This window comes from Hypanus sabinus, chromosome 3, assembly GCF_030144855.1.
Source record: "Hypanus sabinus isolate sHypSab1 chromosome 3, sHypSab1.hap1, whole genome shotgun sequence".
NCBI classification, from domain to species: Eukaryota; Metazoa; Chordata; class Chondrichthyes; order Myliobatiformes; family Dasyatidae; genus Hypanus; species Hypanus sabinus.
This window is the reverse complement of record NC_082708.1, coordinates 44,028,120-44,052,084: the sequence shown is the minus strand read 5'-3', so window position 1 is coordinate 44,052,084 and position 23,965 is coordinate 44,028,120. Positions and strand designations below refer to the sequence as shown.

At 41.4% G+C, this 23,965-nt stretch overlaps 1 protein-coding gene across 9 annotated transcripts in view; it reads left to right on the top strand.

Annotated features, from left to right (window-relative positions):
- The window catches only part of sgcg (sarcoglycan, gamma), a 612,351-nt gene that overhangs the window by 543,265 nt on the left and 45,121 nt on the right, over positions 1–23,965 (top strand). For all 9 annotated transcript variants that reach the window (XM_059964202.1, XM_059964201.1, XM_059964199.1 and 6 more), the window contains one exon: positions 6,249–6,321. In XM_059964202.1, coding sequence (XP_059820185.1) covers positions 6,249–6,321 — 73 coding nt within the window. The remainder of the gene's footprint in view (positions 1–6,248; positions 6,322–23,965) is intronic.

Genomic DNA, 23,965 nt, shown 5'->3' with positions numbered 1-23,965 from the left:
AATCCATAGCACTCAGACAATGAGTGATCATGTTTTGATGCCTCAGTGGGAGACAGCAATAGGTTTTCTATGTTTGTGAGAAAAGAAACAACTTTTGTACAGGCTCTAATTGCTACTTGGGTAATAAGAAGGAATATTGACACTGTTCTGTCATGTTATTTAACAAACCATGTACCATTTGTAGTTACTCTCCAGACCTTTGCTATAATATGGAAAACAAATATGAGTTAAAGACAGGGTGAGATTGGTGGCTTGAGACTAGAGCTATGAAATCTCAGGAGTAGAGTCAGATTAATTCAGCAATGAGTACGGCTTCATTGCAAAAACTCACAGCTAATTAGTTAGCAGTTTAAGAAATACTGCAAATAGTATTTGGGAAATTCCAATACTGTATCTTTTTTTGCAGTAAAATATGTCAATATATGGTATATAAATCCTTTCTCAGATCTTGCTGCATGCTTTTATGATAATGCTGAGAGCTCAACGGAAATTGAATTATTAGCGTACTACAAATTTTATTGGGTGATGGACTGCACTCCTCACTTGTGAAACAAAGTCTGTAGTGAATTGATGAAGAATAAAATGTGGAATTAAGCAAAGGTACAGAAGAAATAGAGAATACACATCAGAGAGATATAGTAATCAGAGGCAAATATGGCTCAGGTATTGTCTCTGATTCTGTAGGCTAGTCTACCATTGGTTTAACTGTCCATTAAATATCTGAAACCTGTGGCAATAATTCTGGAGAATTACACATGTGCTGCTACCGATATCAGCTATTAGAAAGGGGAAGGAGAGGGCAGCTGGATTGTCCATCCAATATGTCTTTGAGATCTTTTTAGTACTTACGCTTATAGATGTTGTTATTTGAGAACTTACTTCACTGAAACTTTGTGTAAGCACCATGAAGGATTGTTTCTGATCATATTCATACATATTGATTTTGTGCAAAGTCTAAATGACTTTCTTTGGGACTGGAAACTACTGTTTTCAGATGATGGATTGAAGCAGTGATGAAGAATTAGCAATAATAACAGTTTGTTTTCTCCTAGAGTTAAATGAAACAGAAGACAAATCAGTGGATTGTGCCAGTCCCATCTCTTTGAAAGTACAATCTAATTAGTCCCATTCCCCATTTTCTTTCATGAACAGTACCTGAATTATGAAGCCAGGGGTCATTTTATTGTCTTATTTAAAAAACTCAGCGTGATAAATTTATTTCCAGCACTCCCTCTTTGAACAGGAGACATCTCATTTGCTACATCTGCTTTTATTATCTATACTGAGCACAAAGGAATCTTAAATTTACATAGTCAAAAGTTCCCCTCCCTTTACTATATCATGGTGAAATCTTAAAGGAATTCCAGATTTCTCAATCCCTATGCAAGGTCTTGTTTTGCACAGTCGAACATCCCTTTGTCTTCAGAGATGCTGCCTGACCTGCTGAGTTCCTCCAGTTATATGCTTCCATTCCAGATTCCAACATCTGCAACCTATTGTTTTGAGTCAATGTTGATCCTCCTGATGCCATAAGGTTTTAGTGACGATAAGGACAAGGAATATGAAGCAGTGTTGATTGGATTCTTTCCTGTTGTTGATGGCCTGTATGTATGGCATGAATATCTCTTTGCTAAATGTTACCTTAACATACACAGCTTTATTATCAACCCATTTCAGATCTTAAGGAGGCAAGAAAATTATTGTTGAAGCAGCTGAAAATGGTTGGGGGTAGATATGGGAAGTGAAAACAGACCTAGAAGTCCTCATTCAGAATTCCCTTAAGGTTAACATACAGACTGAGTCAGTAGTAAAGAAGGCAAATGCAAAGTCAGCATTCATTTCAAGAGGATTGGAACATAAAAACAAGGATATACTATTGAGGCTTTTTAAGGACTTGATCTGACCATAATTTTGAGCTCAGTACCTGAAGAAGGGTGTGCTGGTGCTGGAAAAGGTAAGAAGAAATACACAAAAATGATCACTAGAATGAAATATAAGGAGCATTTGATGTCCCGCAGACCTGTACTCAGTGGAGTTCTAAAGGATGAGGGGGCTGTTGTGGAAACATGGTGGAAACTGAAAGACCTGGAAAGAGTGGCTGTGGAGAGGGTGTTTCTATCCGTATGTTGGAATCTGAAATCTGACACAACTTCAGAATATAGAGACATCCCTATAGAACTGAGATGAGGAGGAATTTCTTCAGCCAGTGAGTAGTGAGTCTATGGAATCCTTTGCCATTCTTTGAGGGCTGTGCAGGCCAAGTCATTGGATGTATTTAAGCCAGGCATTGATAGGCTCTTGGCTGTTAAAAGGAGTTGGGGTTATGGGGGAAGGCGGGAGAATGGGGTTGAAAAAAGCATATGATTGAATGGTGGAACGAACTCAGCTTAATGGCTTAATTCTGCTTCAATATGTTCTTATGATATGGGCCTGGGAAACACCTGCAGTATATTACATTGGAAAACATTCAGAAGCCTCTTCATTGTGTCATTAACAGGCCAAGTTTGATACAAAGTGACTTAAGGAGTTATTCAAACAAATGTGTGACAGCTTTAAGGAAGGAGAGAAGGGCTTGAAGATTTATCAAATAAATCCTGATGCCTCAAGGAGGGTTCAGCCGACATGATGAAGAAAAGAAAACTAGGGATACACAGGAGCCAGAACTTTCCAACAGCAGATCACAAAGATAGCGAGGGGTAACGATGATGATGATGGGCTAGAAGTTAAAAAGATGACAGATGCTGGAAATCTGAAATAAAAGCTGAAAATGCTGCGAAAACAAAATGGGTCAGGCATTATCTATGGAGAGAGAAGCAAAGTTAATATTTCAGATTGATGAAGGTTCTGATGGTCTTTGACATCTGTGTCCATATTTTGATAGCAACAAAAAAAACATTGCCAACAAAAATCAAATAAAGTGCTAAAATTGAACAAAATTGCTGAAACCTCAAAATGCCAGTAACCTGAAGTCTACTGATAATTTTCATGCAGGACGAAACAGAGGGTTACCACTTTTAACACACCAGCAAATCAGAATTGATTTGCATTGGTGCCCATTTAAAATACCAGGCAATTGTAATGAAGGGCCCACTCTCAACAAGAAAATCAGGAATCGTAGCTGTGTTCATTTGTATTTCTTTGCCACATATTTAAACACTTGAGCCCACAGCAGCTGCTGCTTCTTGGCCAAAGTTATGCCTCATTCCTTCTGTGACTCTTCCTCTCCAGTTTTCTTTCAGCCTGATGGTTACATTCCCAGTTACGTGCCTCCAAGCAAACCTTTTCTCATGCCAACTTGTTACTTACCAGTGCCCCACTTCTTAGGCATTTGCTCTGCTTCGTCCTTTCCCTATGACGGGTGGTGTGTTTCAAACTACCAGCCTTTTTATGCCATATCTCAGCACTTCATAAACATACTTTTTACTCATTCTTATATATCTATTACCTAAGACGTTAAACCTAAACCATAAGAATCAATAAAAACATGCTGTAGCACTGGAATTTTATTTGACATTAAACATTCAGAAACATTTCAATCATATATATTTATCACAGTCACATACTTGGCAACATTGCTCCCCTCCGAGCCGTCTCTCCATACTGTCAATCTATGTGAGTTAGCAGAGCTGAGGCCTCATTGCTTCAGTGATCCGGGTTCAATCCTGTCTGCATAGAGCACACGTTCTCCCTGTTCCAACGTTGTTTTCCCCAGTTGCTCTGGTTTAGAGTTAGGGAACAGGCCCTTCCGCCCATCTACCAACCTTCAACCACTCGTTTATGCTAATCCTGTGTTAATTGCATCAGTCTGGCTGAAAGGATCAGAAGTCCTATTTCCGTGTTTCCTGATCTCTACAAAACCAGATGGGATTGTGAACAAAGCATTCAGGATTCAAGGGTTTGTATGCAAATTGGATGAGTAGGCATGAGCATTCAGGTGCAATCCCATGTGGTAAAAAGTGAAATCATCCACTTTTTGGTATGCAGAACAGAAAGTAAAACACATTTAAATGGTGACGTATTGGGAATGTTCCTCCCACCCATTCCCACTGAGCTGACTGTCGAACTCTGGGACTGAAACTGCAATGGCCTCAACAGTAATTAGAGTTTTGGACAGCCCCGACGATCTGCGATGGGAGGCTGGATTAAAGGGCAGAGCCCGACCACCTGTAGTGATTCTGATTCCATAATCAGATTGTATCTGGTTTAGAGTAACAGAGCCAAGTCCAGCATTAGCACATGGAGTCGGACACTAAAACGGAGATCAGCATGCTGACACCCTTAGCTCATTCCAGCTGAACAATATTTTTGCAGAAGCCCAGGGCGAAGCCTAGGAGTGTCGGCGGTCATCATTTTCCCTCAGGGCAGCCAGTCGCAGCCAGCTTGATTGGTTCATTATAGGGGCAATACAATATACTGATGTGGTCTCTCTTCCCTCATTTCTGTGGTCATTATTCTTTCTAATTTATCTCAAGGGCTCAATTTCCAAATCCAATCCAAGTTCATTAGTGCAGATGGTATCACATTAAGACTGTCAATAGTATCCAGGAAGGCAGTCCAGAAAATGCAGCTAAATAGAATATAAGTTGGCTGATCTGTGAAAGACAAACTTTAATGTGACAAATGTACACTGATGTAAACGAGAATGAAAAATAAAAGAGATGCGCGCTCCATGAATCAATTGGAGGATTGCAGAATGAAATTAATTGTGATCAAAAAGTTTTAGTAAACCCATCAGTCAGAATGCAGCAAGAAAACTAACAAAAACATGCTGAGTTACACGAAGCAGCAGAACACAAGTTATAATCGAGCTGTACCACTTCAGATTTGCCACATCCCCAGCTCTGTGCGCAGCGCTCATTGCTGAGAAACTGGTTTAACAGGCAAAGAATCACAAAGCTGAGCCTTGGTAATGCATGTGTGAGGCATGGTGTTTTAGCATGTAAGGCAGGTACCTGCAATAACTTACCTACTCCCAAACGTTAGAGGTTCTGTAGGCGCTGAAAATTCAGAGCAACACACAAAGTGCTGGAGGAACTCAGCAAGTCATGCAGCATCTATGGAGGGAATAAGCAGTCGCCAATTCGTGTCAAGAACCTTCATGAGCACCGCTCCATAGATGCTGACTGATCTGCTGAGTTCCTCCAGCATTTTGTTCACGTTCTCTGTTCCCACACGTTAGACTAAGAGGTGTTCCATATTCAGCATCTCCATGCCATTTACACAGTGATCAGTAGGGAACTGTTTGCAGCATTTTAATCTGGAATGCTACTTTAAAGGCAGGATATAATTTCAAACTAATGTACACCAGAACCAGGTTTAATACAACCACTACAGTGTGAAATTTAGTGATTCCGCAGCAGCAGTACTTTACAAAACATAATAATAGAGGAAAAAACTAAAAGACTGTGATTACAGTAAATATATATACACATATGCACTAAATAGTTAATTAAGTAGTGTAAAATTAGAAATAAAAAAAGTAGTGAAGTAGTGTTCATGGATTCAATATCCATTCAGAAATCAGATGGCAGAGGGGAAGAAACTGTTCTGAATCACTGAGTGTGGGTCTTCATGCTTCTGTACCTCCTTCCTGATTGTAGCAATGAGAAGGCATGACCTGGATGTTGGGGGTCCTAATGATGAGGATGTCCTGGATACTACGGAGAGTAATGCTCATGATGGAGCTGACTGAGTTTGCAACTCTCTGCAGCTTGCTTCGATCCTGTGCAGTAGAGCCCCCCCCCCCCCATCCCATACCAGAGGTGATGCAGCCAGTGCGAATACTCTCCACGGTTCATCTGTAGACTCTAGAACTGCTATTCTTCTTCACTTAAAGTGTGGCCACTCACTTTCAAGTGTTTCTGGGTAGTGATGGAAGCAAAAGCATTGAAGCAACTGATTGTGAGAAGTGCAATGTTGTGCAGGTTGGGAGAAATTAAATGAATAATATGGTTTTCTACATGGGTTAATATTTCGTAATTGTGTTATCTTAAATCAGTATTCCAGGAAACTAGAGCATTTATTGTATTCTTAGAATTACTTTTATTGTTTGTATTAAACGGTGGTTTCTGACTTTCTTTCTTGGGTTCAAACAGGTCCCATATTAGCAGTATATCGAAGTCAGATTAAATCAATTCTTCCCGTAGCTTGAAGACACGGCTTGAAATTGGCCCTGTTCATTTAAACCAGGGTTCCTGTTGTGTTAGCTGAGTGAACAGCTTTTATTTTAATCTTTCATTCTTTTTCAGGGCCGGAAGGTGCTCTCTTTGAACACTCCGTGGAGACGCCAGTCGTCAGGGCTGAGCCTTTCAAACAGCTTAGGTAGGAAACAAACACCAGAATAACAATGGTAAATCTGTTTTGCCCAAGGACCTAAATATTAACTTAGTCAAAGCTCTGTGTAAAGTTGCAACAGATGTACAATAACAGCATAAAAGTGGGTTCTGAAGATTGTAAATTTAGTTACCAAAGCAACTTCTTTCAAATGTTAAAACTGACCAGATCAATTGAATTTTAGAGGAGATTATTTTTTACTACATTACTTTTGAACTGAGATTTATTCAAACTACTGCAATTCAATCCTTCAATTTTATTCACAATTGCAGTGTACAGAATTTCAAAATTCTGATAAGCAATTTTAAGAAGTTTCTGTTATAAAATACTTCTATTTCCAGCACAAAGGAAAATAACAAAAAACCCTGTCAAAATGCATCAACTGGTCAGGTGCACCTACTATAATTCTGGCGAAAATGGCCTCAAGTTTCAGTGCAAAAAGTGATCTCCTGAACAATTTTCCAAATCTATTCCTATAACCATCATGTGCGATTCAATCTGTATCCTATTCTGTGGGAGTGAAAGTTAATCATAAACTCATGTAAGAATCTCAAATGTGGCAGTGAAAATGTTTTTCTGCAAATGTTGTGAATTGTCTGTCTCATTGTGCATCTTTATAAGTGAAATTAAATTTCCTTCCCTTTCTGTGGGATCAGCAGAAGCTTTTCAATCAAATTATAACTGTTTTCTTGTGAGCTTTCTTAGTAACAGCAAATATTGTTTACAACTGGGATGGAGTATAATAAAGGATGGGAAACCCATGATTTGATGGAAGTGGTAATAACAAACACTGCACAACCCAGAGTTGTAAAGGACTGCAATAGAAATGTGAAGTTATTACATGTTTGCAGAGCTGCCATAGTGGATTTGATATGAGTGTTTCAAAGGTATTCTTATCTTTTGATAAAGTGGTATAGTTGGCAGCAACTGGTAAGCCTTGTGTCCGTAAATAATTATACAGACCTGCTTCTCAGCTCAATGTAAAAGCAATGGCCACACTTAAGAGGGTCCACTCAGACCCCAGCCTTTAGGAAGAAATACGGTATTCTGAAAAAGGAATTTTCTATCCAAGGGTAACATGACATTATTATCTCTTTCCACATACACTTAATTAAAAGAAACATTATATTATTTTAAGCCATTATATTACTTCATTAAGACTATAAGATCATTAGACACAGGGGCCAAATTAGGCCCTTTAGCCTTTCGAGTCTGTTCTGCCACTCTATTATGGCTGATTTATTATCCCTCTCAGCCCTATTCTCCAGTCTTCTCCCTATAACCTTAGATGTCTTTACTAATCTAGAACCTATCAACCAATGCTTTAAATATATTCAATAACTTTGCCTCCCCATCTTGTGTGGAAATGAATTCCATAGTTTTGACACCCTCCAGCTATAGAAATTCTTCCTCAAGAATACAAGGGACGTCCTTCCTCTAGGCCTTCCAATATTCTGCAAGTTCCAATAAGATCTCCCCTCATTCTTCTAAATTCCAGCAAATATAAGCCTAGAGCCATTAAACAATCCTCACATGTTAACCCTTTCATTCCCAGGATCATTCTCATGAACCTCTTGTGAACCCTATCCAATGCTAGCACATCCTTTCGCAGCTCAGACACCCAAAACTGCTCACAATCCTTCAAATACAGTCTGGCCAATACCTTGAAAAGCCTCCGTTTATAAGATATTTGGACATGAATATATTGTATAGTGATTTCCAAGGTGAACATACACTTTATTAGGTACTTCCTGTACCTAATAAAGTAGCCTCTGAATATATGTTCATGGTCATATTATGCTGTAGACCATCCACTTCAAGATTCAATATGTTGTGCATTCAGAAAAGCTCGTGTCCACACTTGATTCCTTGAGATAATGTTGCTTTCCTGTCAGCTTGAACAAGTCTGGCCATTCTCCTCTTACCTCTCTCATGAACAAGGTGTTTTTCCCCACAGAACTGCTACTGGCTTGTTTTGCACCGTAAACTCTAGAGAATTGTGTATGTGGCTTGAATTTCCAGCATCTGCAGATTTCCTCATGTAAACTCTAGAGAATGTTGTGCATGAAAATCCCAGGAGATCAGCAGTTTCTGAGATACACAAACCACCCCATCTGGCACCAACAATCGTTCCATGGTCAAAGTCACTTAGATCACATTTCTTCCCCATTCTAATGTTTGGTCTGAAGAACACCTGAACCTCTTGACCATGTCTGCATGCTTTTATTGAGTTTCTGCCACAGGATTGGCTGATTAGGTATTTGCATTAATAAGCAGGTGAACACGTGGACCTAATAAAGAGGCCACTGAGTGTGTTACGTAGTGATTTCTGAATGCAAGACTAGTGGCAGTTGTATCAACAGAACAATTGGATTACTCAGTCCCTTTTGGAATCACCAATAGTAAATGGCACTTTGAGTGCTTTAAAGAATGGCAGGTTTCATGTACTGCTTTACAAGCATACAATGCTATAATTATAGACCATTCTGAAGAAATAATTTCAAATATAAGTGTTCCATGTGAAACTGCTTGCTCGATCATGTGGCTTTCTTGTCTGTCTCTACACTTCAATGGCATCAAACTGCATTTCATAGCTTTCTCTTCATTCATTTTTCCTCTGGTCATTGTAGCAAATATGCAGGTGATGATCTCAGAGTACCTCTGAAAGAGTTTGAGGGAAGTATGATGAAGTGAGTGTGGGTGGTGATATTCTTATCATTGAATGAGTTATTGTTGTGTGGTTATTAAAAAACTAATATAGTTTTGGTTTGTATGATTTTCTTCAGTACAAACAGGATAGATGACTTCCTTAAACATTCACATAAATCTCTCCACTGCACTGTTAGTATATGGCCAGAGAGGGGTGACTTTTCCCCAGTTTGCTGCATACTTCCTTATGTCCTCACTATGGGATTATTATTCTGAGTTCCTCCAGCATTTTGTGTGTGTAAAGGGGATCTCTTCTTTTTCTTTGTTACTGTGTATGTAATCAAAATGGCTTCTTTGTTTTGTTAAAAGTAGGAATGCTTCTTTGTTGCGAGAGAGTGCTGGAAGCTAGTTTGGGTTAAAATTTACTGATAACGAGAATTGTATTCCTTTGTAAACCAATTGGGATTAATGTTGTTCTTTCTTCTGAGTCTGTGAGCTATTGTTGGCAGGCTTTTGGGGAGATCGGCGCGAGGGGTTGAGAGAGAGAGGATGCAATGCTGTAAACTGGGCAAGGAACGGACCCCAAGCAGGGGACCAAGGCCAGGAGGTACCCAGAGGAGAGGAGATGAAGCTAGATGTGCTTGGTTGACCACTTCGGATGGTCCTAAGCTGCGAGTCGAGGAGTTTGGAGGGGATCGAATGGTGGCCAGAAGACTTCAGTAATTGAGCTCCAACGGTTGTGCACGAAGTGGTTTGGACTTTGATAAGTTTGGCGCCTTTTCTTTATTTTTTTTCCCTTCATATATACTGTATCGTTATTAATCACTTAGTTATAGTAACCTTTATAAATTGTACTCATTTAATCACATATGGTGTACTATCTGGTTTTGGGCGAGGCGGGGACATCACACAGCATCCACACCAGCTGATTACCCAGTTTGGCGGGGCCGAAGGCTGCTCCCCCTAGACGAGAACGAGCTGAGCGAGCCTGAGGCAACCCAGGGGGTTACATTGTGGGGTGCTCATCCGGGATTGATTTCTGTGGAAGCTGTGTGATCACCCTCTTTAAATTATGTCTGCGACGAAGAGCTGGTGTGTCTTTGTGGGTGTGCGATTGCTGGTTATCACTGCATGTGTGTTGGGTGGGGTGGCTGCTGGTAGCCCGGAGGTCGTTGTTTGAATTCAGACTAGTGCTGACGAAATGGTGGTGGGACCATGGGTTGTCCGTACTGTTCAGAGAGTGAGGAGTGACAGTGACATCTCACAGGAGTGAGAAGTTTCAGCAGTGGTAGGATGTTGTTGACATAATGTCCAGCCCTAAAGGGGCAGAGGCGTGGGTGGAGCAGACCTCTAAGTGGTTGGGTGAGTGGCAGTGCTTGGCTGAGGGAAAGCAACAGGAATTGGTTGGAAGTCTGAGTAGGCGGGCTGGTGGCGTTGTTAGAACTGTCGGGTATGATTACCTCGGGGTGACAGTTGCCAGTTATGTGAAAGTGTGGGAAAATGCATGTAGTTCGACTGGAAGTCAAGTGCCACAGCTTGGGGGCTTATCATATCCGTGGCAGGAGATTGGTGGAAAGTTTATAGGTTATCCCTATTGGCTAGGGGGGCAGATAAATTGCTTGCGGAGCCGGGGGATCTGTCAAGGTGATCAGCTCCTCCCTCAGTTGTTCAGTTGGTCCGAGAGGTTTCGGGAAACTTAGAGGAGGCCCAGTGGGGGAACAGCTTGTGGTCTCTTGGGGAGCACGTTCCCAGCAATGTACCAAGGAACTCCCAAAAGGAACAGACCCTATTCCTGAAGGCTTAGAGGGACCATGCGCACAGGTGTCGTTACGGATGGATGGAAGTCAAGTTAAAGCCATCCTCGGCACCGGGGCGCCGGTTAAGTTGCTGTACAGTTTGTTTTATAACCGTTATTGGAAGCATTTACCCTTGACGACATTGAGGGCACTGGAGATTTGGGGTACCATTGCTGGTGATTATCCAGACGACAGTTGTTGGTCAGTGAAAATGGAGTTCTTAGAGGCAGAAGTGGAGGAGACTGAGGTTCATGAATCGTTATTGCTGATGTGTCCGGACACTGTTGAGACAGGCAGCGTTTCAGTTCTGGAGAGAGCCAATATCCTGCTGGTGCGCTTGGGGGCCTGCCCGGAGGAGGCGGGTGAGCGCTGTTTGGAGGCATTGTCGATGCACCCAGAGTTTCGAGCTGCTTGTGCGGACGTGTGCAGCAGCATTGGGCCGATACTGAATTCAAACAAGAGCCAGTGGTGGTACGGCCTGGGGGAAGTATCTGAAGGTGAGACCCTCTTAGTGGACACTGCAAAATACCACAAGGGAGGGGAGTTGACCGCTGAAGACACCTAGGTGAGAGAGAGGTTGCGGCGACTGGCCCCCGAAGCAGTGGAAGACGTAGGCAGTGTGTGTGTGGATTATATTGCGCAGAAGAGGCGCTCAGTGACCAGAATATGGCCCTGAGGGCCAGAGAGGCGATGGCCTGTCTAAGTGGTGTGAAGTGGTTTAAGGGGCTGGATCTGAGGAGTGGATGTTGCCAGATCCCGATGAGTGGGGCCGACAAGGAGAAGACAGCCGTTATAAGTTCCCTAGGATTCTTCCGGTCCGAAAAGATGCCACAGGGCATATCCGGAGCCCTTGCAACAATCCCGCGGGGCATGTGGAAGACCATGGGGATGTGGAGGTGTTTGGAGTTTTGGCGTATGTGGATGATCTCCTGGTATTTGGATTTGCCTCGGGAGAATATGAAGTTGTCGCAGGATCGGCTGAGAACTACAGAGTTGGAGGAGCCAGAGAAGAAGCTGATCTTTCGATTGCAGGAGGCTGAAGAGACTGCAGGAGCAGTGCAGGCCACGTGTTTCCGTTTGGAGAAGATCAGACAGCAGCTGCCGATCGCAGAAATGAGGAAGAATACGGATTCAAAAAGTGATGTGCTGGATGTGTGGTACATGCTGCCTTTTGCTGACTTTCCCTCGACTGAGGAAGAGACCTTTGGCCCTTCTCCCACTGAGTCAGGTGTAGTGGGGAGGGTTAGCTGTGTGCAGTGGGGGGCATGAGTGAGAGGTTGAGAGAGGAGTTGGTAGCGGACCCGAGGTATCCCCAGTTGTGTCCACACCTGAAGGGTTTAAGTGAGGGGGTACGGAGGTCTCAGAAGGGTTAGGGACAATTGGTCTGTCTGTTTCCACTGTCTGTGATTTGTAGACTGTAGTTCTTTCTGGCCAACAGAGGACTGTCAGTTATGTATGGTGGAAAGGTTCGATGGATTGTGAAGTAAATCAAAAGGTCGGCACATCATCGTGGACCGAAGGGCCTGTACATTCTATTCTACATTCTATGCTTTCCTTTGAGATCTCTGTTATGGGTACAACTGTAACTTCCTTGGGCACATTGTGTAAATCTCCCAGTGTGTGTGCAATATCACAAGAGAATTCCGTTTCTAGAATTTATTCCCATTTATGTAATGGAATTGCTGACATATAAGAGCTCTTATTGTTTTGTTGCATCTTTGATTTAAGTCAATGCCATCTTTTTCCGCACAGTTTTCATGCTCACTTAACTGGTAAAATGCCCGTGACCTTTCTTTGCGATCAATGGTCAACTAGCATTCTATGTATGCTCCTTACAATGTGAACAGCTCATACTGTGTGAAAACTGAGCAGATTATCGTGCCAGATGCAACTACGTAGACTGTCATTGCCATAGAAGTCTGTGGAGGCCAAATCCTCGAGTATATTTAAAGCGGAGGTTGATAGATTCTTGATTAGTAACAGCATGAAAAGTTATGGGGAGAAGACAAGAGAATGGGATTGAGAGAGATAATAAATCAGTCATGATGGAATGGAAGAGCGGATTCCATGGGCCAAATGGCCTAATTCTGCTCCTGTGTCTTATGGTGTTGTGAATGCACTTGGATTTGGCAATGCAAGTGTCCTCAGCACTGCCTCAGATTTAATATTAGTGATGGAAAACATCCTGGCATTTCTTCAACGAGTCAGAGGAGGACCACGGTGATCATTATTAACTTCTTCCTTCTTGCATTGTGGCTGAACATAACAGCCTCACATCCCACATTCCTCAATCGGACTAGAAATGCAATAACATCTGCACAGTTTTTATGTGTCTGCAACCTTTAGTTGTAAGTTACAATGTTTCACAAGTAATGTGTAATTCTTATGAACATAGTGCAAAGGAGTACACTTCACTTACATTGTCCATGGATGCAAATCTTGTGACTCATCAAACTTGAGGAGACAAAGATTGATCTGATTATAGAAATCAGGTGATATGTGTAGAAAGTGGTTTTTGAGGTGAAAGCATCTCATTGAGGGTTGGAGGAGGCACCAGTACCCTGTTGCCCTACTCCTGCCTCTGCAGGTGCTTACATAGGTTGTGCAGATGTCAGCGATATGGGTTCAGTCCTGACCTCTGGTGCTATCTGTATGAAGCATGAACTTCATCTCCATGGGTTGCTAGCCCACTCCTCTCCCAGCTTTCCTTCCGCAATCCAGATACACGCTGCAAAGCTAATTGCCCACTGTAAATGACTCCTGGCAAGAGAATGAGGGGGTGTTATGGGCAATTGAGAGAGAATAAATATGTGAGGCAATGGGATTGAGTTACTATTGATTTAAATGTGTAACTTTGACCTTGATTGACTTGTGCAGATACAGATTAATTGCATTAAGTGTGGAAAATTATTGCCTCTTCAGAAACTACAGGATTAAGTGACAACTCACTCGCAGACTCACCTATAAGAAATCCTCCTAAGTCAGCTAGCCAAGGTTCATGTTGGGTGGTGCTCACACAGAATATCTTTAAACTTTAGTGGGGTACAGCAAGGCTCGGTGCTGGGACCGCAGCTATTTACAATATACATTAATGATTTAGATGAAGGGATTAAAAGTAACATTAGCAAATTTGCAGATGACACAAAGCTGGGTGGCAGTGTGAAATATGAGGAGGATGTTAGGAGAATGCAGGGTGACTTGGACAGGTTGGGTGAGTGGGCAGATGCATGGCAGATGCAGTTTAATGTGGATAAATGTGAGGTTATCCACTTTGGTGGCAAGAACAGGAAGGCAGATTACTGTCTGAATGGTGTCAAGTTAGGAAAAGGGGAAGTACAACAAGATCTAGGTGTCCTTGTTCATCAGTCACTGAAAGTAAGCATGCAAGTACAGCAGGTAGCGAAGAAAGCTAATGGCATGTTGGCCTTCATAACAAGGGGAGTTGAGTTTAGGAGCAAAGAGGTCCTTCTGCAGTTGTACAGGGCCCTGGTGAGACCACACCTGGAGTATTGTGTTCAGCTTTGGTCTCCAAATTTGAGGAAGGACATTCTTGCTATTGAAGGAGTGCAGTGTAAGTTCACGAGGTTGATTCCCAGGATGGCGGGACTGTCATATGGTGAAAGATTGGACCGACTGGGCTTATATACACTGGAATTTAGAAGGATGAGAGGGGATCTGATTGAAACATAATAAGATTATTAAGGGATTGGACACACTAGAGGCAGGAAACATGTTCCCGATGTTGGGGGAGTCCAGAACCAGAGGACACAGTTTAAGAATAAGGGGTAGGCCATTTAGAACAGTCAAGGAAAGTCTTTTTCACCCAAAGATTTGTGGATCTATGGAATACTCTGTCTCAGAAGGCAGTGGAGGCCAATTCTCTGGATGCTTTCAAGAAAGAGTTAGATAGAGCTCTTAAAGATAGTGGAGTCAAGGGATATGGGGAGAAGGTAGGAACGGGGTACTGATTGTGGATGATCAGCCATGATCACATTGAATGGTGGTGCTGGCTCGAAGGGCCGAATGGCCTACTTCTGCACCTATTGTCTATAAACTGGCAAGGATCGTATGCCTGGATTCTTCATCCTGTCTTCATTATCAGTTTAAACGTGGCACTTGGAGCTCAGAATAATTGCACAGACTCACTGCTGAGTATGGAGTAAAAACAAGAACTCTCTCTTTTTTACCATACCTGGCTTCCTGCGTAGTCTCATAACCATGCACAATCCTTGCAGTGTTAGTAAAAACCTCATGCAACATCACCACAGCATCCAAAAGCAAATTCAACACTTTGAAATTTATTAGAATGGCAACAAAACATTAGTGTTACTGTAGTGATACTCCAGTTTGTAATTGTTTTGACCAGGTGGACTGAGAGTACTTACAAAGGTAGTTCTATCACAGGGGCAGGAAGCTTGCTGTAACGGGCTGGGCTGATCAGTTCCAAAGGACCCAAAGCAATGAGAGTGTCCAGGAGATGTAGGAGTAAACATACAAGCACAGCAAAGTAACTTGGGCCTAATTCATTATCACAAATAAACCACACAAAATATTACATAGTAAGTTTTCAGGGCTCCTGATCCGTAGTCTCCATTTGATCGTCGCTGCTGTCAGGGGAGCTCTGAATTCTGACTCAGGATATCACCCTGGTTTTGTCTTAGGCACCAATGATCATGATTTCTTGGTCTAGGTGAAATTCCAAGAACCGAGCGAAGGGTGCCTCAATAAATGGGGATTCATCCACAAGCATAGCAAGATGCACAGAAACAGGAAAACTATCTGGTCTTTTGCACTCATACCACTGGTGCCTTGAGGCTGAGAAAGAATCCAGCCACTATTAGCAAACATTTAACAAACCTACGGTGTTTAACTTGTCCAGACACCGTACATGCTGTGAGCTGACAAAGAGGTGAAGTATCTCTTGGAACTGTTCAGACTTTCATCTAATATTTTTACAATATTTAATATATCTCCACACACTTGCCCAGCCACTTTCCAGATAACCATGAAGATAAATGGACTAACTATGACCTCAGCTAAAGAAGCAATGAACAATCCCTGTCATAAGCAACGGCATGCTGGCAAAGATTGAGGATTTGAGAACACTTTACAGGATTACAAGCTGTATTTGCTAACAAGTCTTTCCAGTCACTTCCTGAATAACAGAAGCAAAGACTCTCAAAACAGTAATGGGAAACTGGAGTTCCCAGCAGCAGAATCCCAACACACACCAAATAATATTGCAGTCAGCAGAAATGATGACTTGTTGCAGAATAAACTGAGGCAGTGTTTAAAATCAGATCAAACATTGATTTCTAACCCAAATCCCAGAAGAAAAAACTTATATAAAATTGCATTGAAACTGAAATCTTAGGCTGAGCTACTGAAAATAGGAAACAGACATTGCAAGGTACTAAAGTTGCCATGGAATGGCAAGCACAGAGTCAAATGGAAGAACTGTTGCAAAAATTTCTGAGATCAGTTAATATTGTGGACCATGGGTGACAAATTTGCAAAACAGTGTTGTGTTGGTTTTTTTGTCACCCACTACTGGACTGCACAAATATTGCAAACCCTTTGCTAATTTCTAATTTTCACGTTGCCTGTGAAAGTAGAAAACAAATCCAGGAGCTTTTAGTCATCCAAACACCAACAAGAGAAAATCTGCAGATGCTGGAAATCCAAGCAACACACACAAAATGCTGGAGGAACTCAGCAGGCCAGGCAGCATCTATGAAAAAGAGTACAGTTGATGTTTCAGGCCAAAATTGTTCGCCAGTCCTGCCGGAGGCTTTCAGTCCCAAACATCTTTTCCGTAGATGCCGCCTGGCCTGCTGAGTTCCTCCAGCATTTTGTGTGTGCTGCCAGGAGTTCACAGAGAATGATTGATCTCTATTGTACAACTTTGCAGGACAGCACATTAAAATGGTGTTTCTGCCAACACAACTTTAATATTGTTCCTGACACAATGGGCCAGACAAGCATGATAATGAAAATGTAGTAACTTAATTGAACGTTTAGATTCTATCATGGGCACTGGCAAAAGTGACTATTTAAACCAGGGTAACACACACAAAATACTGGAGAGACTCAGCAGGTCAGACAGCATCTACGGAAAAAAATAAAGAATCGACATTTCTGGCTGAGTCTCTTCATCAGGACTGGAAAAGGAATGGGGGAAGAAGCCAGAATGAGAAGTGGGGTAGGGGAAGGAGTACAAGCTGGCAGGTGATAGGTGAAGCCAGGTAATAGGGAGGGTCGGTGGGTGGGGAAGTGGGGTTGAATTGAGAAGCTGGGCAGTGATAGATGGAAAAGGTCAAGAACTGAAGGAAGAATCTGATAGGAGAGCAGAGTGTTTTAAACAGGAGATGCTACATATGTCAGGGACCCACTGTGAAAAGAAAAGCTCCTCTTTGATCCATAACAAAAATAATTGTGGCATCTGCTTGTGCAGTGGCCATTTTTTATATCAAGCCTGAGGTGTTGATTAAGATATACAGTAGACTGGACCTTGTAGTCAGCATAATGTTTGTTGACAGCTGTCTACAGAACTGGCACAAGCTGGCACAACTGGCACAAGTGGTTGGATGGAATTGACTAGCAAAGAATACTGAGAAGTGGCACCTTCTTGTTGCTGCACATACTGCTTTACTGCCAAAATGCTGTCAACAACGTGGCATGATACATACCAGTTCCAGAGAGATGAGGATGTGTGCACACCATGTGCCTACTGAAAGTTTGGAGAGAAGGTACATCTTGATATTAATTAGCATGAAGTACTGATTTAAATTCAGGATGCACCACACACAAATTTACCTTCAGACTAGCTTATATGATGTCCATATCTTAATTGCTGTATTTGCACAATATGGGGTTGTGGTGTGTTTGTAGCCCCAATGGCACCTTCCTCTTGCTGCACAAGTAACTACATTAAAGTTCTCAAGTCTTCCAAATAACAATTGGACAAGTGTGAACTTACCAAAAGGGACAGTGATGAAGTGAAAGGTCCATACTCATCTCAACTGCAGCTTATCATGGAGGGGGATGCAGCTGAAGAGGATGTAGAGCATGAGAAAGAGAATTACCTGTGGAGAAGATACGTCTTTATTCTCACTGTTTACCACAACCTCAGCAACAACATTGGCATCCTTCATCACAAGGACAAGACCCTTCATCAGGTCTGTTCTGATGAAGGGCCTTGGCCCAAAACATCAACTGTCTCTTCCCCTCCATAGATGCTGCCTGGCCTGCTGAGTTCCTCCAGCATTTTGTGTGTTGCTCTGGCATCCTTATAATAGCTTGCAGTGTCCATTATCCATCGTTGCTGGTTTCTCCAGGAATCACTGCAAGAGAGAGGGAGGTGTGTTACTGAGTGTAATATGAACTGCTTGGTTGTGGGGGTGAATTATCAGGCAGCACCAGCAATTGTGAGATGTGGCAGTGACCCTTCAGCTGTGCTGACTCGTTCCAGGAGTGGCAGAGCACCCGCATATTAGGATTGACTTTTGTCTAATCAACTCAATGTTACGACTGATGGAATGTTTAGGTCAGTGATGCAATCATTAAGATACAGCAATCGAAAATGAATTTACTTACTTAAGCATTAACATGAGGTCATTGATAATCTCAGAGGAAGACAGGAAGCAGAAAACTATAGGAAGGTACCTTAATAAAGTATTAGGAAAAGCTCAGAAGCTGTTATCAAATAGCAGGATGCTTAGAAAGAATCAAGGAAATTAAACAATTTCAACGTGATTTTGCTAAAAGGAAAGGGTGTTCAATTTAATTCTTGCAAATTATAAACCAGGAAGTAAAAACTGGAAATGTAAATTTAATTATAATTGAAATGCAAGAAATGAAGTAAGGAGTGGAAGATTCAGATGTGCAAGGTAAAGAGATAAAAGAGACAGAGATGGTAATTTTTTATTCAAAATTTCCAGTAACAATTTTCTTCTTGGGGAATACAACTCCAGACATTAATTTTTTTATGGCTGTAGAGCTGGCTCAGCAATAGTTACTACTTATCACATTATTAAAAATGCAATTACATTTGGATGCACCATCTCATATTGATGTTTTTAATGTAGAGTGAATGGAAAATCATGGCAAGTTTATGCAGTTACCTTTGTCTTGATGCTAAGAGAACTGATGAGGGTTGTAAAAGAGCATCATCTGGCACTATGCTCGTACAGATATAACAAATGCAGAGATTATCTGATCAAAGAACAGATGTGTACTCTACCTGATCTCATATGTTTGGTACCTTAAGGAGTCACTTGGCATTCAATTAAAAGTATGAGCCACTATGGCAATATATACTTATAACACCACTGCACCTTTAAACATTCCTTTTACTATTACAGTGAATTCCGGTTCATTGGGCTATTAGTTCATCAGGGCAACTGGTTCTTTGGGACAACTTCTAAAGAACAAAAACTAATCAAGAAAATTGCTGGAATTCCATTTGTTTATTTGGGACACTATGCCACTTAATTGGGACAGAAGACTGCTGCCGATCAGGTTCTAACTAGCACTTATGTGGCCATTATAAACTACACTGTGCTGAAAGCAAACAATTTTTAAATAGAGTCAGATGTGTGTGTTTGTGCTCAAAAAGCTGTAATTTTTGTCACTGATAGTTGGTGAGAAATAAGCAGGAACACAATTCTGAACTGATTTGATCACTGCACTTTCAAACATTCGCACATGGCGAGAGTGAAAATGAAAGGATTTCACTGCTTCAACAAGAACTACGAGGAATTTGAAAGTATCGACAATCATCTTGAATGTTACAATGAAAATGAAGATCTGGAGGACGTATTCATCAATAGCATTGTATGAAGGCAGTCCAATGCCTCCACTAGGTGTCTGCGCTGATTTTGTTCATTACAAACTCTGGATGAATTCACCGGTGGATAACTATTCAGAATTAATACATAGTTTTATAGCACTGTAGTACTATTGGTAGTGTTCTAATTTATTCTATATTTCATTTAAATACATAATATTTTACATGGTTTGTCTTTTGATACCATTTTTAACTACATATATCCATGAAACACTGGCTAATTAGCATAGCCTTTAAATTGAGGCAAACTGTACTGATCCTGATGTGTCCCAATTAGCCAGAAACCACTACTTTTTTTTTGCCTTGGGCATAAATGGCAAGAGCCAAAGGCAATAATGCATCATAATACACCATAATTAAACACACTTGCATAAACTGACTGCTTTTATATAAAAATATTAGGGATAGTTACATGACATAGTGTCACTCTTCTCAATATTCATTGTGCATTGATGTGGGACCTAGTTAAAAAATGGCAAATAGGTTCAAGGATTATGAACTAAAGTGATTTCTATTGAACTCCAGTGTAATTGGGGAAATTGAAAAATACTAATTAAATTGCAAATAATTTGTTACTTAAAAGGGTCACATACACTAATTAAAATGCAAATTTATGTTGCACAAGTATAATAAGAATTAGCAAGGAATATGTGAACATTTTGGAAAGAGTCCAACCCTTGAAAACTAATAATATACAGTACTGTGCAAAAGGCTCTCTCTCTCTCTCTCTCTCTCTCTCTCTCTCTCTCTCTCTCTCTCTCTCTCTCTCTCTCTCTCTCTCTCTCTCTCTCTCTCTCTCTCACACACACACACACACACACACACACACGAGGGGTGTGAGACAGGTGGCAGAGGAGCTCCAGAGATGGAGGTTGGCAAGGGTCCAGACAAACTCAGGTCTTAAAACACCTGCCAAGGTCATTTGATTCCAAACAACTGGTTTATTGATCATTACAGAATGAATCTCTGGTGCTTCCCACTCCATCCCCTCCCCTTCCCCCTTTTCCCAACTGTGATTCCCTCTCCCTGCCCCCTTCCCATTCTCAGCCCATAGTAGAAACCCATACTAGAATCAGGTTTATCATCACTCACGTATGTTATGAAATTAGTTTTTTTTATTGTGAGAGCAGTACAGTGCAACACATAAAATTTCTACAGTACTATGCAATGGATTTAGGCTCCCTAGCTACAGTATATAAGTGTGCCCAAGACTTTTGCTCATTGCTGTACTTCTTACTTTTGGATCTCACTCAATATTATTGAGTGTAAAATATAATGACTAAGTGCTGCTTGCTGTAAATCTTCTGTTACTTGAGCAACATTCCTACTCCACACAGATAATGATGGGCAAATGGAGGAATTGGTTGTTTATCTGTGCATAACAAATTTCTCTATTAAAAATATTAAAAGATCTAGTCATCAGTCATCAGAAGGGATCTGTATTTTTATGATAAATATACATTTGCCAGCACAAAGTCTTCTTCATAATTCACTGGAAATACTTTGCATACTCCTTTTGATCGTTATTATCCCGAGCTGCTGAAGGCAACTTGGCATTGCTGAATTCCTGACTTCAGGACAATATCAGAGAGGGAACATGTTTCTGTAGGACCATGGGAGAATGTAAACCCGGTGATACTTATTGTTTAATTTTATACTGCACAAGTATCCCAAGGTTTGATCATGAAAGTTAAATATTTCTACTAGTGTAATTACCAGTACAAACTTATGCCACTTAAAAATAACCATTTTATTGTCTTTTGTTTATGGCATGCTATCAACTTAACTAGGTCAGACTTGGAACTGCATTCAGTCACCTTAGAATTAAAGGCAAATGTAATATATTTGGACTTGCACTTTATAACTGAGCATGGCAGGGTAACTGCTCAGAGCAAACACTTATAACAGTCTGGGGGCTCTTAAACTGTTACATTCCATCCAAAGTTGGTGTTGCAGTAAGTCTAAAATAGAATCAGCCATTGCAGGGAATGTCTGCAACAGGATAAAGATCAAGGTTGTTCAAGTGACACCTTTGCTTTGTTAGAGGGGTCTGTCTGGAGGAAGATGAATTATAAGCAGTAATATGGCCAGAACTGTGAGGTGCAGAGGGCCTCAACTACTGAAAGGCTGAAGTAAAAGAGAATGCTGGAAATACTCAGCAGATCGACAGCAGCTGTGTGTGTGCATGTATATCTTTATAGGGAGAGAGAGAGTACGGTGGAAGCTCCAAGTGTCAGGGGTCATGAAGTGTGTGAAGTTACCATTACTAGAGAGAAGGTTCTTGGGAAACTGAAAGGTCTGAAAGTAGATAAGTCACCTGGACCAGATAGTGTACACTCCAGAGTTCTGAAAGAGGTGGCTGAAGAGATTTTGGAGGCATTAGTAATGATCTTTCAAGAATCACTAGATTCTGGAATGGTTCCGGAAGACTGGAAAATTGCAAATGTCATTCCACTCTTCAAGAAGGGAGACAGGTAGTAAAAAGGAAACTATAGGCCAGTTAGTCGGACCTCAGTGGTTGGGAAGATGTTGGAGTCGATTATTAAGGATGAGGTCTCAGGGTACTTGGAGGCATATGATAAAATAGGTCATAGCCACCATGGTTTCCTTAAGGGAAAATCGTGCCTGGCAAATCTATTGGAATTCTTTGAGGAAATAACAAGCAAGATAGACAAAGGTGAATCAGTTGATAAAAACACAAAATGCTGGCAGAACTCAGCAGGCCAGGCAGCATCTATGGGAGGAGGTAGAGACGACGTTTCTCTTTCTCTCTCTTTTTTCCCCCCTCACTATAATCTCCCCCCAGCCCTACCTTTCTTTCTCTTTTACTTCCCATAATTCTCCACCTTCCCCCAGCCCATTTCCCTCCAGCCTATCACTTCCTAGCTCTCTACTTTATCCCTCCCCCCACTTCTTATCCCCCCTTGACCATCCCATGTTACTTCACTCCTGATGAAGGGTTTCAGCCCGAAACGTCGTCACTACCTCCTCCCATAGATGCTGTCTGGCCTGCTGAGTTCTGCCAGCATTTTGTGTTTTTATTTATTTCCAGCATCAGCAGATTCACTCGTGTTGCCTTTGAATCAGTTGATGTTGTGTACTTGGATATTCAGAAGGCCTTTGACAAGGTGTCACACGTGAAGCTGCTTAACAAGTTAAGAGCCCATCGTACTATAGAAAAGATTCCAGCATAGATAAAGCAGTGGCTGATTGACAGGAGGCAAAGAGTGGGAGTAAAGGGTGTATTTTCCAGTTGGCTGATGGTGACTAGTGGTGTTCCTCAGTGGTCTGTTTTGGGACTGATTCTTTTAGCATTATATGTCAGTGATTTGGATGATGGAATAGATGGCTTTTGTTGCAAAATTTTCAGACAATATGAAGATAGGTGAAAAGACAGGTAGTTTTGAGAAAGTAGAGAAGCTACTGAAGGACTTAGACATATTAGGAGAATGAGCAAATAAGTGGCAGATGGAATACAGTGCCTGGAACTGTATGGTTGTGCACCTTTGTAGAAGAAATTTAAATGCTGACTGTTTTCTAAATGGAGAGAAAATACAAAACAAAAACTGAGATGCAAAGGGACTTGGGAGACCTTATGTAGGATTCCCCAAAGGTTAACTTGCAGGGTGAGGAAGGCAAATGCAATGTCAGCATTCATTTCAAAAAGACTAGAATATAAAAGCAAGGATGTAATGTTGAGACTTTATAAAGTACTGGTGAGGCTTCACTTGGAGTATTGTGAGCAATTTTGGACCCCTTTTCTTAGAAAGGATGTGCTGAAACTGGAGAGGGTTCAAAGGGGGTTCATGAAAATGATTCTATATTGAATGGCTTGTCATATGAAGTGTGTTTCATGGTTCTTGGTGTGGATTCACTCGATGTAGAAGAACGGTGGGGGGGGGGGTGACCTCATTGCAGTCTAACGAATGGTGAAAGGCCTTGATAGAGCAGATGTGGAGAGTCTAAGACCAGAGGACACAGCCTCAGAACAGAGGAGTGTCCTTTTAGAACAGAGATGAGGAGGAATTTCTTTAGCCAGAGAGTGTTGAATCTGTGAAACTCTTTGCCACAGGCAGCTGTGGAGGCCAAGTCTTTATTTATATTTAAGGCAGAGGTTGATTGATTCTTGATTGGTCAGGGTTTGAAGGGATAAGGAGAGAAGGCAGGAGACTAGGGCTGAGAGGAATATTGAGTCAGCCGTGATGAAATGATGGAACAGACTCAATTGGCCAAATGGCCTAATTCTGATCCTATTTCTTACAGTCTTGTGGTTTTATAATATTATAATTATATATTACCAATAATTGTAATACACAAAGGGAATGTGCAGGATTATAGT